This window comes from Cetorhinus maximus, chromosome 10, assembly GCF_964194155.1.
Source record: "Cetorhinus maximus chromosome 10, sCetMax3.hap1.1, whole genome shotgun sequence".
Taxonomy (NCBI): Eukaryota; Metazoa; Chordata; class Chondrichthyes; order Lamniformes; family Cetorhinidae; genus Cetorhinus; species Cetorhinus maximus.
The window spans coordinates 66936789-66955721 of record NC_135888.1 but is presented as its reverse complement, the minus strand read 5'-3'; the positions used below and the strand labels follow the sequence as shown (position 1 = coordinate 66955721).

Genomic DNA, 18933 nt, shown 5'->3' with positions numbered 1-18933 from the left:
GTGGTGGTGATGTGTTACAGATGAGTCAGGTAGTCTGAGTTGCTGTGGGAACAAGCAATTTTACATGTGTGTTGTGGTTTAGAGCTTTGGACAGTGATGGTAGAGGTTCCAACTTTCCTTCCATCACATAGCTGACTAGAAATCTCTTCCACTCTTACCATCTGCCATTGGTGTGCGTTGAAAGGCTTTGCAGGTGGATAATCAGCCATTTTTTGGCCACGTTATAAATTACCTTAAACAGTAACAAGACTGGCTGGAAAAACTCAGCAGGCCTGACAGCATCTGTGGAGAGAAAGACAGAGTTAACGTGTTGAGTTCGTATGATTCTTCTTCAGAACTAAAGAGAAGTAAAAATGTAGTGAAATATAACAAAAACAAAAATACCTGGATAAACTCAGCAGGTCTGACAGCATCTGCGGAGAGGAATACAGTTAATGTTTCGAGTCCATATGACTCTTCACCAGAACTAAGGAAAAATAGAAAATAGGTGAAATATAAGCTGGTTTAAGGGGGGTAGGACAGGTAGAACTGGATAGAGGGCCAGTGGAGATTGCCAAAAGATGTCATAGACAAAAGGACAAAGAGCTGTTGACGGTGGTGATATTATCTGAGAAATGTGCTAATGGTAACATTAAGGGTAGAAATCAGGACAAGCAAGGTACAGATACCCCTAGTGGGGGTGGGGTGGGGGGTAAGGGATTGAAATAGGCTAAAAGGTAGAGATAACAATGGATGGAAATACATTTAAAAATAATGGAAATAGGTGGAAAAAGAAATATATATATAAATTATTGGGAAAAGGGGGGATCAGAAAGGGGGTGGGGATGGAGGAGAGAATTCATGATCTAAAGTTGTTGAACTCAATATTCAGTCCGGAAGGCTGTAAAGTTCCTAGTCAGAAGATGAGGTGCTGTTCCTCCAGTTTGAGTTGAGCTTCACTGGAACATTGCAGCAGGCCAAGGACGGACATGTGGGTATGAGAGCAGGGTGGTGTGTTGAAATGGCAAGCGACAGGGAGGTCTGGGTCATGCTGGCGGACAGACCGAAGGTGTTCCGCAAAGCGGTCACCCAGTCTGCGTTTGGTCTCTCCAATGTAAAGGAAACTGCATTGGGAGCAGCGAATGCAGTAGACTAAATTGAGGGAAGTGCAAGTGAAATGCTGCTTCACTTGAAAGGAGTGTTTGGGCCCTTGGACGGTGAGGAGGGGGGGGAAGTAAAGGGGCAGGTGTTGCACTTTCTGAGGATGCATGGGAAGGTGCCGTGGGAGGGGGGTTGAGGTGTAGAGGGTGATGGAGGAGTAGACCAGGGTGTCCCGGAGGGAACAATCCCTGCGGAATGCCGCCGGGGTGGGGGGGGGTGGGGGGGTGGTGAAGGGAAGATGTGTTTGGTGGTGGCATCATGCTGGAGTTGGCGGAAATGGCGGAGGATGATCCTTTGAATGCGGAGGCTGGTGGGGTGATAAGTGAGGACAAGGGGGACCCTATCATGGTTCTGGGAGAGGAAGGTGTGAGGGTGGATGCGCGAGAGATGGGCCAGACACGGTTGAGGGCCCTGTCAACCACCGTGGGTGGAAAACCTCGGTTAAGGAAGAAGGAAAACATGTCAGAGGAACTGTTTTTGGAAGTGGCATTATCAGAACAGATGCGACGGAGGCAAAGGAACTGAGAGAATGGGATGGAACCCTCACAGGAAGTGAGGTGTGAGGAGCTGTAGTCAAGGTAGCTGTTGGAGTTGGTAGGCTTGTAATGAATATTGGTGGACAGTCTATCACCAGAAATTGAAACAGGGAGGTCAAGGAAGGGAAGGGAAGTGTCAGAGATGAACCATGTGAAAATGATGGAGGGGTGGAAATTGGAAGCAAAATTAATTAAGTTTTCCAGGTCCAGATGAGAGCATGAAGCAGCACCGAAGCAGTCATCGATGTACCAGAGAAAGAGTTGTGGGAGGGGGTCCGAGTAGGACTGGAACAAGGAATGTTCCACACACCCCATAAAGAGACAGGCATAACTAGGGCCCATGTGGGTACCCATAGCCACACCTTTTATTTGGAGGAAGTGAGAGGAGTTTTAGGAGAAATTGTTCAGTGAGAAAACAAGTTCACCCAAACGGAGGAGAGTAGTGGTGAATGGGGATTGTTCTGGCCTCTGTTCAAGGAAGAAGCAGAGAGCCCTCAGACCATTTCAGTGGGGGATGGAGGTGTAGAGGGATTGAACGTCCATGGTGAAGAGGAGGCGGTTGGGGCCAGGGAACTGGAAATTGTTGATATGATGTAGGGTGTCTGAGGAATAGCGGATGTAGGTGGGAAGAGACTGGACAAGGGGAGAGAGAATGGAGTCAAGATAGCGAGAAATAAGTTCCGTGGGGCAGGAACAGGCTGATACGATCGGTCTGCCGGGACAATCCTGTTTGTGGATTTTGGGTAGGAGGTAGAAGCGGGCCATCTGAGGTTGGGAGACTGTGAGATTGGAAGCCGTGGAGGGAAGATCTCCAGAGGAGATGAGGTCAGTGACAGTCCTAGAAACAATGGCTTGATGTCCAGTGGTGGGGTCATGGTCCAGGAGGAGGTAAGAGGAAGTGTCTGTGATTTGACACTCAGCCTCTGAGAGGTAGAGGTCAGTGCACCAGACAACAACAGCACCACCCTTGTCAGCAGGTTTGATGACAATATCAGAGTTGGACCTGAGAGAACGGAGTGCAGCAAATTCAGAGAGAGACAGGTTAGAGTGGGTGAGAGCCCACTATCAGTCCTCTATGCAGCTCCACCTTTCCCTCCCCACTTAAACCAGCTTATATTTCACCTCTTTTCAATTTTTCCTTAGTTCTGGTGAAGAGTCATACAGACTCGAAACATTAACTGTATTCCTCTCCGCAGATGCTGTCAGACTTGCTGAGTTTTTCCAGGTATTTTTGTTCTTGTTTCAGATTTCCAGCACCCGCAGTTTTTTGCTTTTATCTGTGGTGAAATGTATACTGTTTAAAGGGGGTGGGACAGGTGAAGCTGGATAGAAGGCCAGTGATAGGTGGAGGCAAAGGAGAGATTGCAAAAGATGTCATAAACAAAAGGTCAAGGGTTGCTGATGGCGGTGATATTGGCTAAAGGAGGTGCTAATGGGGACATTACGAGTAGAAAGCAGAATGAGCAAATGACAGATGGCCCTGGTGGGATGGGGGAAGGGGACAGTATGGGAAAAAAGATCAAAATAGGCTAAAAGGTGGTGATAAAACAACGAATGGAAATAAATTTTTTTTTAAATAATAATAAAAATAGGTGGGTAAAAATATATATATAAAAAAAATTTTTTAATTATATTTGAGAAAAGGGGATCAAAAATGGGTGAGGATGGAGGAGAGAGTTCATGATCTCTCTCCTCCATCCTCACCCCTTTTTGATCCCCTTTTTTCAAATATTTATTTTGTAACATTTTTATATACATTTTTTCCCAACTATTTTTATTATTTTTAAAATTTATTTCCATTCGTTGTTTTATCACCACCTTTTAGCCTATTTTGATCTTTTTTCCCATACTGTCCCCTCCCCCCACCCCACCAGGGCCACCTATCACTTGCTCATTCTGCTTTCTATCCTTTATGTCACCATTAGCGCCTCCTTTAGCCAGTATCACCACCATTAACACTCCTTTTGTTTATGACATCTTTTGCAATCTCTCCTTTGCTTCCACCTATCACTGGCCTTCTATCTAGCTTCACCTGTCCCACCCCCCCTTAAACAGTATATATTTCACCACATTTTCACTTCTCTTTAGTTCTGAAGAAGAGTCATACGGACTCAAAACATTAACTCTGTCTTTCTCTCCACAGATGCTGTCAGACCTGCTGAGTTTTTCCAGCAATTTTTGTTTCTGATTTCCAGCATCCACAATATTTTGCTTTTATAAATTACCTTCCTTGACGATCAAGTCCTGGGGTCAGACTTGAACCTGGAGTTTCTGGCTTAGAGGCAGGGACAGTACCCACTTTGCCACAAAACCTCCCATATTTTGTACCATATGTACTATGCAGTGTTATATAACTAATGGCCTGATTATATTAATGATAGTACTGTTGTATTGTAAGACAACCAGTACTTCTTTCACAAGTCTCCAATTAGAACATTCTGTTGCACTCTTTACATGTAGAATACAGTGATTGAATAAACAGTGATGAAGTGGAGGGACTGGGGAACAAGGAAAAGTCTGGTCTATTAGAAAAGTGAAGGATATCTGTTCGGCATGAGGTAGGAAAAAAACAAGATAAGGTGAGGTGAGGCCACAGAGAGATTTGAAAGCAATGATGTAAATTTTGAAACACTGAAGACGAAGCAATCAAGAGTTGACAGGTAGGGGAGGAGGCCAATTAAGGACAGCGGACAGACCTTCCACATGGTGTGGGGCAAGAGGAGCCAGTGAAACTTAGAGAAAAACAAAAACAGAATTACCTGGAATAACTCAGCAGGTCTGGCAGCATCGGTGGAGAAGAAAAGAGCTGACGTTTCAGGTCCACATGACCCTTCAACAGAAGTTATGGAATTTTGGAACTGGATATAGACACTTACATTTTGAGGGTGAGTCACAGGTACTAATTTTAGCTTGAAGTTCAGATAAAGATCAGAACTGGACTGGGCTTTTTCTTCAGTGGTTTTTGATAACAACAGAACACAATGTAATTGCTTGTTTGCATCTTACCCTCCAGTTTCCTAATTCTGTATTTGTAAACATAAATATAGAGTGAAGTTCAGGTGTTGGATAAAATGCTTTAGACCATAAGACCATAAGACATAGGAGCAGAAATTAGGCCATTCGGCCCATCGAGTCTACTCCACCATTCAATCATGGCTGATAAGTTTCTCAACCCCATTCGCCCGCCTTCGCCCCGTAACCTTTGATCCCCTTACCAATCAAGAACCTATCTATCTCGGTCTTAAATACACTCAATGACCTGGCCTCTACAGCCTTCTGTGGCAATGAATTCCATAGATTCACTGCTCTCTGGCTAAAGAAGTTTCTCTTCATCTCTGTTCTAAAAGGTCTTCCCTTTACTCTGAGGCTGTGCCCTTGGGTCCTAGTCTCTCCTACTAATGGAAACATTTTCCCCACGTCCATTCTATCCAGGCCTTTCAGTATTCTATAAGTTTCAATCAGATCCCCCCCTCATCCTTCAAAACTCAATCAAGTATAGACCCAGAGTCCTCAAACGTTCCTCATATGTTAAGCCTTTCATTCCTGGGATTGTTCTCGTGAACCTCCTCTGGAACCTCTCCAGGGCCAGAACATCCTTCCTGAGGTACAGGGCCCAAAATTACTCTCAATATTCTAAATGTGGTCTGACCAAAGCCTTATAAAGCCTCAGCAGCACATCCCTGCTTTTATATTCTAGTCCTCTCGAAATAAATGCCAACATTGCATTTGCCTTCCTAACTACCAACTCAACCTGCAAGTTAACCTTCAGAGAATCCTGGACTAGGACTCCCAAGTCCCTTTGCACTCCATATTTCTGAATTCTCTCCCCATTTAGAAAATAGTCTATGCCTCTATTCTTCCTACCAAAGTGCATGACCTCACATTTCCCCACGTTGTATTCCATCTGCCACTTCTTTGCCCATTCTCCTAACCTGTCCAAATCCTTCTGCAGCCTCCCCACCTCCTCAATACTACGTGTCCCTCCACCTATCTTTGTATCATCTGCAAACTTAGCCAGAATGCCCTCAGTTCCTTCACCTAGATCATTAATGTATAAAGTGAAAAGTTGTAGTCCCAACACTGACCCCTGTGGAACTCCATTAATCACCGGCCGCCATCCTGAGAAGGACCCCCTTATCCCCACTCTCTGCCTCCTGCCAGACAGCCAATCTTCTATCCATGCTAGTACCTTGCCTCTAAAACCATGGGCTCTTATCTTACTGAGCAGCCTCCTGTGCGGCACCTTGTCAAAGGCCTTCTGGAAGTCCAAGTAGATAACATCCATTGGCTCTCCTTTGTCTAACCTACTCGTTACCTCCTCAAAGAATTCTAACAGATTTGCTTTAAAGAAAGTAAGGATTTTATTTTGTCTCAAATACCTGAAAATAACTACTAATAGTGAAACTCTTGGCTAAGAACTTCCTGTATATTTTTTTTTAATTCATTCATGGGATTCTGGACGTCACTGGCTAGGCCAACATTTATTGCCCATCCCTAATTGCCCTTGTTCAGAGGGCATTTAAGAGTCAACCACCTTGCTGTGGGTCTGGAGTCACATGTAGGCCAGGCCAGGTAAGGACAACAGATTTCCTTCCCTAAAGAACATTAGTGAACCAGATGGGTTTTTACAACAATTGACAATGGTTTCATGGTCATCATCAGACTTTTAATTCCAGATTTTTATTGAATTCAAATTTCACCATCTGCCATGGTGGGATTCGATCCCAGATCCCCAGGGCATTACACTGGGTCTCTGGAATGCTAGTCCAGTGACAATACCACTAAGAATATCTTATTTTGGGAAAACAGTGTGTTCTTCCTTGGGGGCTTTCCCCCTGTAATTATAAACAACCTTAGCTCGGATGTCCAAAAATCACAAAACGAAGCACAAACTTTGTCCTGATACAAACTGCATGGGCAGAATTTTATGCCTCAGGGGTGGGCGTGTGCCCAACCTGATCGGGCGTAAAATTGCGCAAGAAGATGTAACCTTCAGGTCGGCGGCCATGCACGGGTATCGGAACCGCGCCCACCATCAATTAAAAGTCCACTTAAGGCCAATTGACCCCGATTTTATGTTGTCCATGTGATTTTGCGGTTGTCACATGGGCAGCCCATATTTTGCAAAACCTCATCCAAGGGCAGGATAAAAAGGACAGCAGCATTGCCAGTGTGAGTAGTGAGGTGTTTAGGAGATAATTTGCTGCTGGTTGTTTATTTGAATTTGACAGCTTCATCTCAGTTCTGAACTTTATCCTTAGCATTTCCATACTTCATTTCAGGACTCATTGGTGTCTCCAAGGCCCCCAAAGATTTTGACCATGTGGACCCTTCCAGGTATCAGACAGCCTTCTGTTACCCTGGTAATGGGGATTGTGCTTCCTCTTAGGAGGAAGAGAGGGGCAGAAGGGCGAGGAGGCCAGGTGTCCCAATGCAGCTTCCAGGAGAGTGACTTGTGGGAGAAGAGGCACAGACACAAGGGGCATAGGGTCAGCAAGTAGTCCAAGACGGAAGGAGCCGCAGAAGATGCCACTATCCTGCTGCCAGGGTTTACAGGCAGCGATGTAGCTACCTCAAATGGTGCAATGCCGAAGGAGGCTCTGCCTCTCCAGGGAGACTGTGGCCTCCATTTGTCAGATGATTGGGCCTGAGATCAGCTCCAACTGTGTGGTTGGAAACCCCATGACAGTGGCTCTGAAGGTCACAGTGGCCCTCAACTTCTATGCCTCCAGCTCTTTCCAGGGGTCAGTGGGGGATCTTCGTGGAGTGTCCCAATCAGCTGTCCACAGTTTCATCAAGCAGGTGACAGAAGCTCTGTTCAGACAGGGAATGACATTTATTCAATTCTGTATGGACGAGACCAGCCAGGTTTAGAGGGCCAGAAGGTTTGCAGTGATTGCTGGGTTCCCCCGCATCCAGGGTTGAATGGACTGCACACATGTGGCCATCAAGGCACCAGTGGGTCAGCCAAGTGCCTTTGTCTACAGGAAGGGCTTTTGCTCGATAAACGTCCAGATAGGGTGTGACCACAAAACGCAGATTCTGCAAGTCTGTGCAGGGTACCCTGGCAATTCCCATGATGATTGCATCCTGAGACACTCCCAGGTGCCAAGGCTATTCAGTGCTGCAGCCCGGCTGGATGGATGGCTGCTGGGTGCCAAGGGCATTGAAAAGGTGGCTTATGATGCCTCTCCATCACCCAAGAACAGAGGCAGAGCAGCGTTATAATAAGAGTCATGCCTCCACAAGGGTGGTGATAGAGAGGACCATAGGTCTCCTGAAGATGCACTTCCAATACCTGGATCGTTCAGGGGGAACACTATAATACCCCCCAGAGCAGGTGTCACTGATAGTGGTTTTATGCTGCGCTCTCCACAATCTGGCACTGGCAAGGGGGGACCCACTGGAGGAAGAGGATCTTCCGGCAGCTCCACAGTCCACAGAGGATGAATCCAGTAGTGAGTCAGAAGAGGAGCACAGTGAGGAGAACATGAGGGCATGGAGGCAGACCTCTGCATCCTCCAGGGACGCCTTGATCCAATGATCCTTCAGCTAGATCTGCTTCCGCCTCATGCCAGGGCTGCCACCTCCATCCAGGATGTCTGAAATGACCCTTTCATTTGAACCCAAAGTCCACTCAGAGTTTGTGCAATAAAGTTGAGCCACTCACGTCCAGCATTACATACTGGCATACCCTGCACCAAAAAATAAAAAGATGAAGCTTACTCAGGCCATTATGACAAAAACAAGATTTATGTAATTTTCACAATCAAAACAAATTAACATTAACATCTCTGGCGTTCATTTCCAGACCAGTAAACATATAAACAAAACATTACAGAACAGAAGATCACCCATGATGAGTCCCTCTTGTGCTCATTTAGTTACATTTACAAGTGCTACGTCTTAGTGCATTAGTGCACCCCTCTCCCCACCCCCCCCCCCCCCCCACCCCACCCCACACACCCCCACACCACCCTCGCTGGCAGCAGCATTGGAGACAGCCTGCTGACTCTGGTGTCTTGTCAGCTTTGATGGCCTAGGCGGTCATCCTCTACCAGTGGAGCCTGTGCTGGCCCCGCCTGGGAGGGAGCAGCCAGTGCCATGGCTGGCATCTCTCTAGTCATTGCAGCCTCATCAGATGCCACAGTCACTGGCAGAGGAGTGGAGGCGCTGCTGCCATCATCCAGAGTGCCCTGAGAGGAGCTGCAGAGACGACAGGCAGCTCGTGCACCAAAGTGAAGTCGCTCTGGACCTCCCTGCTCACCATTGTTGGATTGGCACCTAGCTAAGATACTGGGTGCCTCATCCAATTCCCACACTGGCACTGACCACCTCAGGTCAGTGCCTGTGTGAGGGCTTGTAGGTTCAATCGCAACCCTAGGAGCCCCTGATTCTGTCCCTGGAGCTGCCTCTCCATGAGAGTCGCCACTCTCAATGGAGGAGGCAGTGCGCTCGGCCATGACGGTCAACGTAGTGCTGATGCTCCGCAGGGACTCCTCTGCAACAGAAACCATGGCATGCATATCCTCATGGATCTCCGCCAGATCCTCCTGCACATCCGGCTGGACATCCAGCATCTGCTGCCTAATGGATGACTCCAGAGGCTCATCATCTGTCTTCGACTCAGCATCGTCCTGGTCTCCAGCAGTCCTCTGACTGCCGGCGCCCTGGGCACTCTCTGCCTCCACCTGAACCTCAAGCAAGTGTAAAGTTCCCTCACTGCTGTGCACCAACATTCTTGCCGAAGATCTAATGCCCACCAGGGTGCTGGTATCTGGTGCCTGGTTCAGAGAGCAGGTGTGACGCAGGTGCATGTGAAGCCTGGCGATCCTCTGGCGTCAGGGTGGCTCTTTGGGGTCCTGCAATTGAGTGCATGCTGGCGAATCTAAGGGAGAACAACAACATGTCATTAGTTTAAGTCATCACACTGTCACTGTGCAAGCCGGGCACCCTGGTGAGACAATGGAGATCTGCATCATGGTGCCATCGTCTTTCAATGATCAATGGGTACTCCAGTTTTGAGGCTCCGATCAATGAAGAGACTACACAAGAATGTTTGCACAAACTGAAACTCTCACCTCTGTGCACTGCACTCTTACCTTCGTCTGGCACCCCAGCTTCTCCACGATTGGCTGAATGAGGTACATGGCGCCTCTCCAGCTCCAAGGCATCCTGCTCAAACCTAGTCAATATTAGGACGTTTGGGGCCCTCCACCTGTCCATGACCTCTCAATATTGTTAAGGGCTGTCTTCTCCTGGAAGGACAGAGGAATATGGATTAGCCCACTCTCTACATGCAGCGCCATTACAGCCTGGCCAACCCCACCTGAGGAGCACCTTGCAGGGCACATCCGAGTCGCAGCCCTCAAACTGCAAGGCACTCAGTCCAAGCAGCCAGGGCTCACCCCCTTGGCCAACTTTAGCGTCATTGACAGTTGGCACTCAGACTCTAACACCCCTGATCTACATGGGGGGTGTGGGGGGAACAGCCAGACCTTAACACTTCTCCACAATGATCCATGCCAACATGGTACTCACCCTTCCCGAGTGCAGCAGGTCATTGAACCTTTTGCGACACTGCATCCATGTGCGCCGCACAACATTGTGGCTGCTGACCTGCGCTGCCACCTCCTCCAAAGCTTTTTTTGTCAGGTGCGGTGGCCTCCTCCTTCCACCTCTGGGGACGAGGGTGCCCCTCCTGGCAGCCACCACCTCCAAGAGCACCGCGAGGCCCTCATCCGAAAACCGGGGGGCCCGAGTGCCCACCTGACCTGTCCTCCCACTTGGCATCTCCAGCCACTGTTGAGGCCACAGCTTCACTCTCCAGAATGCAGAAGATAGGTTCTTCTCTGGCAGCCTTCAATGAGCTGCCAATGTCGTTTTTAAACCGTCTGCCGGGTCGTCATTATACCTGGTGCCCAACAGGCCCCCTGCCCCCACCCCGCCCTTCCCGACCATTGGGAAGATGCGTTTCACGCTGGGTGGGCCTTAATTGGCCAGCCCGTGTGAAACTGCGGTCATGGCCCGATTGCGGTGGGGGGGTCTGTTTCCCGACCAGTCCTGAGCCCGCCGAAGGCGCGCACCCACCAAGGCTAAAATTCAGGCCCATATCTCAGTAAAGATTTTAATTTGTCTACGCTTAGGGAACTATGATAGAAATCAAATCTTTTCTGTGCCATGTGCAACACACCATCCAAAGCATCGATTACCATGTTTCAAAAGTGATAAAATGCTTACAGTTACTTTACCAGATTCAGAATGTTTGTCTAAAGTATGGCAATAGTATCACATTTTAAAGCAGAGTTGGCATGTTAAAGATCTAACTATGACTGCACACCTGCACTGTGAAATTAATGTTTAACGTATGCTAAAGCTGTAATTCACCTTATCTTAGGAAGAGCGGCAAATGATACCTTAAAACTGTTTGTTTTGCATGTAATCAAAACACACAATCCTAATGGTGAAAATTTATTTTGCTGCCAGCAAGAAATAAAATTCTGATTCTGATGCTAGATTAATTAATCTGTCCTGGTGCAAATTTGTCCACCTCACCATCTGAACAGTTTCAAGTGCATCTCCACCTACCTCCTGCTTTCAATACATGCTGCTATTTGCACCAGAATTGTTATGTGATACTGCCTAAAACATACCCTGATTTGAAACAAAGGGAATGAATTCGAAGTTCGAATATTCGAAGCTGTGACTGCTTTGACCAGCATATATTGTCCTATAAAACAAATTTCCAAACAGCATAATCTCGCTATGCATTTATACGCAAACACATATTTAAAAATTTGAACTGATTGGTTGGAAGAAGCTCTATTATCTGAACAGTAACTGGGCACAAACCGAAGAATTGGTCATCACAGTCTCAAACTGATTTCACATCTTTCCTTGTTGTTTGCAATTTACTTTTCCTGTTAACATTTAGCCTAAACTTTTAGAAAGCTTGCATGAAAGTATCACTACAGCATGGTTAAATCCAAATAAAAAGTAATGATTTTGAGTACAAAGCTGGCTGCCTGTTTGAACTTTATTAGTTGCTGCAGCATGACAGATCCCATAAATTCCGCCGCATTTAGGGCAACTTGCTGGTCAGTACTGCAATTTTGAATATAAATTGCTGGGGGTATTGAAATTGGTATTATCTGAGCAATTACAAATCAATTGCTGCAATAAATCGCTTTTCATTTGGTCACCTTACATATGGGCTGATATGCACCAGTAATTTAGAACTATCAGCCTGAAGATAGAATTAATCTAGAAAAATAATAAAGCTACAGCCATTCTATTCTCTAGGATCCGCTGAACACTTGCAGCACTTTAAACTATATATAAAGTGCCACTCTAAGACAGCCAGCTTAACTCATGGAAGCATCAGGAGTTTTCAGAAATGAATTGTGCCCTATTCTTATTGTCTGAATGCTGTAAACAAGGTCATCCAAGGATGTAATTTTCATTGTTATCTTCAACCTGCTGAAAAAGCTGGATGAGTACATTGACTTTTCTGGTCAGGGGATTTCAACAGTGGGAATACGTATTAATAAGTTACAATGCATCTACAATAATGACTCTTTAACACTTCTCAGTAAGCCATATAATTGACACCAGTGTTGGAAAGTTTGTTCATTTGGCTATGAAATGTGGCTTATTTTTCAAAAATTATCTTGATCACTCAAAAAAGCCAAATTTAGCCACCAGCCCCTGGGTGTGCTTATGAACTGGGTAGTGGTGAAATAAAATGTTTCAGGAGAAGAGGACGGTCCAAAATATGATTGGGGAATAGCAATTGTGGTAATACACCAGATAACGTAAACTCTGGATCTCAATCCATTAATAACAGATAGAGCAGTCATTGATCCTAAGTTCTTGATGGCTGCTCTGGATTGCTCATAGCCAGTTGTCCACTTGAGTGGCAGTTATAAACTGAAAGGTGTTGGTCAGAGACTATTTGCAGCCAAGCTGTCATTGTCAAACATAAATTAACAATGCACATTGAAATTAACATTTCTTCAAATTGCTCTGTCACACCTACTCAAAAATGGTGTTTCTTGGATTTCTTTTCAGCTCATTGTGTCAACAATATCCATCCTTCTTGTATCAGTAATGGTAACAGGTTCAAAAAACAAAACCAAAGCATTTAAAGGAAAGGGGAATGGCCAAGTTTGTACAAGATCTCAGGATCCTAATGGGGATGCTTTCAGCAGAAGCAACCATAAGATTTCCCTAGACCCCGTGAACATAGTAAATTCACTTGCAGATTGAGAATTTATGCTGCAAGTGCACTACGAATAAAAAAGGAAAGAGATTGTTAATCAGTTAAAGGACAACTCAGCACTGACAGGCACTAACTGTGAAGTAAATCTGCAATTCTGGATGTCTAATACAAGAAGTCTATTTCCATGGGCCTACAGGTAGAATCAAATGTTTGGCTGCATTTTTTTTAAATGACAAAAGCGCATTCTTCTGATGACTCTAAAGATTTATCCAGTGAGTAGATGAAAAATGCAGAACAGGTCCCAGGATGAAGCCAGTCTATGGTGAGATAACTGATCAGAGCAAAAGCAGTGGTTGTGTTGCTAGAATACATTTCAGGAAAAGGAAAAAAAAATTAGCCAGGGTTTCTGCTGTGGATTGTAGGTTATTGATTACAGTTCGGTAAGTCTGAAGAAATCTTCATTTGCATACGTAGGTTAACTGTAAGTCTTTATTGACTCTTAGAACTATTTCCAAAGATACAGTAAAAGGTACAATCTAGGAGCTGTCTCTAAGCTTGCTGGTACACACAATTGTGTCCAACACTAGACGGACCCTGGGTTTGGGTCATGTGCTCTCTTACATCACTGTGTGGATGATACTGTACATTAACCCTATATGTGCCAGACCCTTATACTACAATGCCTACTTGAAAGTGTGGAACATGCTATAGGGGGCTGAACAAATGCCTGATATTCACTGTCACAGAATTCAATAGATATTACAGCGCAGAAACAAGTCGTTTGGTTCAATCAGTCCATGTTGGTGTTTATAGTCCACACAAGCTGTAATCCTAATCCTTTGCTCCCATATCCCTTATATCCCACATTTATTCAACCATCTTCCCAACCTAATTTTAAATGTTGATATGATCTCTGCTTTAGTCTTAGTGAATTTAACAGCCTCTCAACTGTATGAATAAAAAAACTTCCTGCTTTCTGCCCTAAATATTTTGCATTTAAACTTATATTTGTGTCCTCTTCTTCCAAACTCCTCAATGTCTAGCACCAGTCTGTTTCTATGTAGCCTGTCAATCTAAGCCTATATCCAAATTGATGTACAAATTGAACATAATTAATCCTAGCAGAGACCACCATGAACACTACACCCTACTTCCAACCACTTTGAAGACTGACCTTATCACTGCTGTACTTTCTTTTTTTTTCCCAACACATCCACCATATTTGCCACCTCAAAGAGCTCCATCAGATTACTCAATCATCCTGTCTGAAATCCAGGTTGGCTGCTTCGAATTATTTTCTCATTTTCTAGTAGATCTCACAAATGCCACTTGATTAGTTTCTGGACTGTAATCCAGCAAAAAAAAATCAGTATTGACAGGAAGGTGTGGGGATGGGAGAAGAACACTTGGAGGGGAGGAATGGAACAAAAAAATCCCCAAATATAAATCTCATGAAAAAGTTTCCTAAATTTTGATATGGTATGGTAATATTGCTAAAGAAATTGAATATTTGTGTAATTTTACAATGTCTGAAATGTAACTTGAATACAATTAGCACTTTTATTGAAGTTGCCCTGATAATTTAGCTACTTTCAGAGAAGACTCATTGAGCCAATCACACGCACTATCACTGAGCCCCACACACACACACACACACACATAAACACAGTAAAAGGGTGGGGTGCAGATAGAGGAATGGAGTTTTACAGTATGAAGACCACAAAAAAAATGAACATTAGTTCATCTGAGTTCCAGAGTCCAAAGTCAGAGTCCAGAGGGTGTTTCCTGAGTGGTGGGGTTCAGTTCCTTAGAGCTTCTGGTTGGTTAAAGGATATGAAAATCCTTGAAATGAACAAGGCTGCTGCACGAGGGGCTTTCTGTGTTTAGACCACTTGTCAGGTGTTGATCAGAGACTTTAAAATCAAGCAGGCTTTGTGGAGTTGAGACTGCTTACCCAGCCTGGCTACTGGAATTCTGTCCAGTTGATGTTAAAACAGCAGTATGGCTGTGAGGCTCAAAGCTGCAATATTAAAACTGTCCAAAAGGCCAGAGGCTTGAGTCATGTGGTGTGGCCTATTAATGGTTAACTGCAGCTTAACAATCAGTTTCTGTGCTCCTAGCCAGAATTCCATTGTTCCTCCTTAGGAGAGAGAGAAATTGGTTTTGAGTATCTCTTCCAGCATAACAAGTTTTGATCTTTTTTGTGATACTTCAGGATGGGAGAGTCAGTTCATCTGCATTTCCTCTGCTTTCATTGATTACAAGGGGTTTGTACAATAAAGTATGAAATTCCAGAAGCTGAAAAAAAGAATTATTTTGTTCTTGAAACTGCTGGGATAGCTCCCAGGCTATCAAATTCCCTGTGATCAGGTGACTTGTAGCAGCCATCTTAATTTTCTTTTTCAGCAGAAAAAGTCCTGTTTAAATAAAAAAAGCAGTAAGGAGAAATATTTGAATACACAGTGCTGGGTTTCTTTTCAGGTCGCAGGAACCCAACAGGGTGTGTCAATTCTTTTATGATGCGAGAAGGCACAACAATGTCTAGTATTCTCATCTACAGCAAATTCCCAGTGGAAAGACTGGTGTGTGAAAGTTCAAAAGCCAATAAAAAGTATAGAAGAAAAAAGAAGAAATGTATCCTGCAATATAAAACAATGATAGAATATTGCTGTTGGAAGCACCTGTATCTTTTAGGCCACTATTTGAAAAGCTGTATTGTTAAAACATGCATGTTTCTACAGGTTACTGAATCTGTGAGGGGTGTGCTGAGGGAAAAAATAATATTAGTATAGACCGAAAAGATTTGCGGTATGGATCAGTGTTAGGAATGAGGACCAAATCTGGAATTCAGACCGATCCAAGTTCACAATCAGAATTCAATTTTTCAGTGACAATGACAAAAAGCCAGGTTTTGAACTTTGTCATTACTCTGGAGATGGGAAGGAGGGCATGGCTCCCAATGCCTTATTTGTCCCAGGTCTTTGCTGATCTCATGCGGGCAGCAGGGATTGCTGTACAGTAGGGAGCAATGCTGCTAGGCTAGGGAAGGGAAATACGGCAATGCCCTCAACCCTGATTGCTTTCTGGTGACTTTTGCTGATGTATGGATGTTTGAGGGGTTGGATATTCAACCTGCATCACAGAAACCTGATCTTGTTCTTAGGCTGTAGTCACACATGCACACTTCCAGCTATCACTGTGATCAGGAGGGGGGATCCGAATTGATTTTGCACCCCTAACCTGGAGCACTGGGACTAATTGCAGCAGCACAGCTGAGATCAACTGTCTCAACTCATACCAGATATCAAAACCTGATTCTACTTTTCACTGGGTAAATTCACTGAGCTCTAGAGGAGTGCAATTTTTATTGTATTAGTGATTGCAATAAAAGCGTATTGAAATTTAGACTGACAATAGTATAGGCTGGTGTACATGCGTTAGTACCACTTAATGTCAAAACACATGTGGATGTGTTTACCAATGTGTATATAGATATTCTCTTTACCTTATGGTTCATAAAATGTTAATCCTATTCTTCATTGAAAAGTTGTTCCTTTTCTCTTGTAAATTTAAAATAAATCAAGTTCAGAAGAAAAGAAAACATTAAATATTGATAATTATTCATAATTTTCTTTATAAACTACCAGCTGATGCAGAGCTTGAGTCCCTCCTCTACCACATAATTCAAGGTAGCCTGTGCTGACCACCTGCCAATTCCTTGTCCCCCGAGTACAACTGGCATCGTTGTGCTCTTCAGAGCAACTGTTTCCTTGCCAATGTATTTGTGCTGCAAAATAGTTTCTCCTGTTGAATTTCCCAACTTAACTGAGAGCTGGGGCTATTCCTGGTCATGTTTGACAGGCAGATTGGCAAGGACGGCCATGGTAGGCCTTGAGGCTGACATAAGGAAGAACTTTTTATGCAGTGGGTGGTTACAATCCGGAATGCACTACCTGAGAGAGTGGTGGAGGGAGATTCATTTGTGGCTTTCAAAAGGGAATTGGATAAATACCTGAAGGGAATAAAAATCAGGGCTACAAGAACGGTCTGGGGAATGCAACTCAGCAGAAAGCCAGTATGGGCTCAACAGGCCGAAAGTTCTCCTTTTCTTTAACCATTCTATAATTCTATGATTCCAGCTTATGTTAAAAAGATGTACCTGACATTCATACATTCTTTTGAATCTTGATATGTGTTTCCAAATGTCGGCAGTTTAAAAGCAGAATTGTTGAATGTTTATGTTCCTCTTATTATTAATACAAAATTACTTTAGCTAGAGTCTTCAGGCCACTCGCCGACGCATAAAATGACGCACAGTGACGTCGGGCGTGCGTCCCAACATCACCGCGCGTCATTCAGATCTTCAGTTTGGCGGGCACGCACTGGAGTCTGCTGCACGCCTGCCGAACTGTCAAAGACTTACTAAGGCCATTTAAATTACAATTAAAGTAATTAACTGAGTTGCCCATCCAACCTTAATGTTCATTGACATGTCCCAGCTCATGTGACACTATCACATGAGGGGATATGTCTTAAAAAATTTTTTTTTTACATTATTAAAATTTTTGTAAATCAAATTAATCTCCCTGAGGCAGGCCCCAACTCAGCCTACTCCGCCCCCCCACTGCCCATACAGGGAGCGCTCAGCGCTTCCGGGCACGCATCACGCTGGACGGGCCTTAATTAGCCTGCGCACATAAAATGGCAGCGCACAGCCTATTGTGGGCAGCAATCCCACCCAACCCCTCCAAGAGGGAGAAAATTCTCCCCTTAGACTTTGAATTATCTATGGAATGATTTATGTGAAAAAAACATATTTTTTAAACCAGAAATTATCTATGAATATTCTGTTTGAGAATGTATGATTAATTTACTACCACTGGAGTCAAGACCCAAGCTATGACCCCATGACCCCATAAGAGTTAGGCTACGAATCAAGTTTAGATATATAACTCAATGATTATGCATAGTTATGTTACGGAGTTTATGCTATAAATTTAATAAAATACTTTTATCGCCCCAATACCAGTTTACACTACTGCCCCAATTTAGAGAGATAAAAAAATATTGCTCACCAACCAATCACCTATCTGCTCATCTAATTAATGCCTCCAGGCTTCAGCTCTCAGATGTCACTGTCTCTGGCTTCCTCTCTCAGACCACTCCTTTTTATAAAAGACCAGAACAGCACCTCCTCCCCCACAGCACCGAATTCCCTCACTTGCCAATTTCCTGTAGTTAAACACTCTGTCTTGCAGCACTCAGTTGAGCTGCACCTCCGTGATACTTAGTTTCTGTGCTTTATTGCACTTAACGTGGAGTTTGAAATTGCTGCCCAATTTACTGCTAATAGTGGTAAATACTGATATTTACCCTGATATTCTTACAGCAAATTCTGGGTTATTGCAATTAAAATAGTATATTGTTTTTAATACTTGAATGCAAAGATTAATGTGACCCAGAATGATGAATCAGTTCAGTTATCTTTCTTTTTTTTTATTATTTGAAATACTTCTATCAACTGATTTACAAACAGGTATTTAACATTAAAGACCTAGGTCATGAAGTTGCTGCATTGTTACCTGCAGGATTGTCATTTGCTACCTCCCCCTGGTGGCTATAAATAAGATAGTAAATTGTATCATCTTTCCAGATTCTGTTTTGGCGAGATGATTTTTTTAATAATTTTATCATGCTTCTGGTTAAAAATATTACCCAACTGATACTCTTGTTTTATTTCAGTCTACAGTAATGCAGCTACAAGTGGATCTTCCTGAATAAACACATGATTTAAAAAACGTTTCAAAGATAAAGTTCTAAAGTCCAATTATCTCAGAACAAAATACGGATAAAATATTTACAATAGGTGATTACATTTCGTCCATTAGGTGTTTGGAGAAAAGAAACAAAATACAAGTAAAAAGGTGAAGCTGCACTTGTCATAAGTGTTTTTTTTTTAACTCTATGAATCAGATTACACTAAGACTTGCATTTTGATCATTATAATACTTGTAAAAATGTTTTTTTCCCCAATGT

At 43.9% G+C, this 18933-nt stretch overlaps 1 protein-coding gene across 1 annotated transcript; it reads left to right on the top strand.

Annotated features, from left to right (window-relative positions):
• Positions 1-4229: 4229 nt before the first annotated feature.
• Positions 4230-15591, top strand: LOC144686094 (interleukin-17B-like). The gene is given in 5 exon segments (XM_078551246.1): positions 4230-4234; positions 12980-13093; positions 13401-13426; positions 15379-15559; positions 15561-15591. Coding segments are annotated over 5 exon segments (357 nt in total).
• The last annotated feature ends 3342 nt before the right edge of the window (positions 15592-18933 follow it).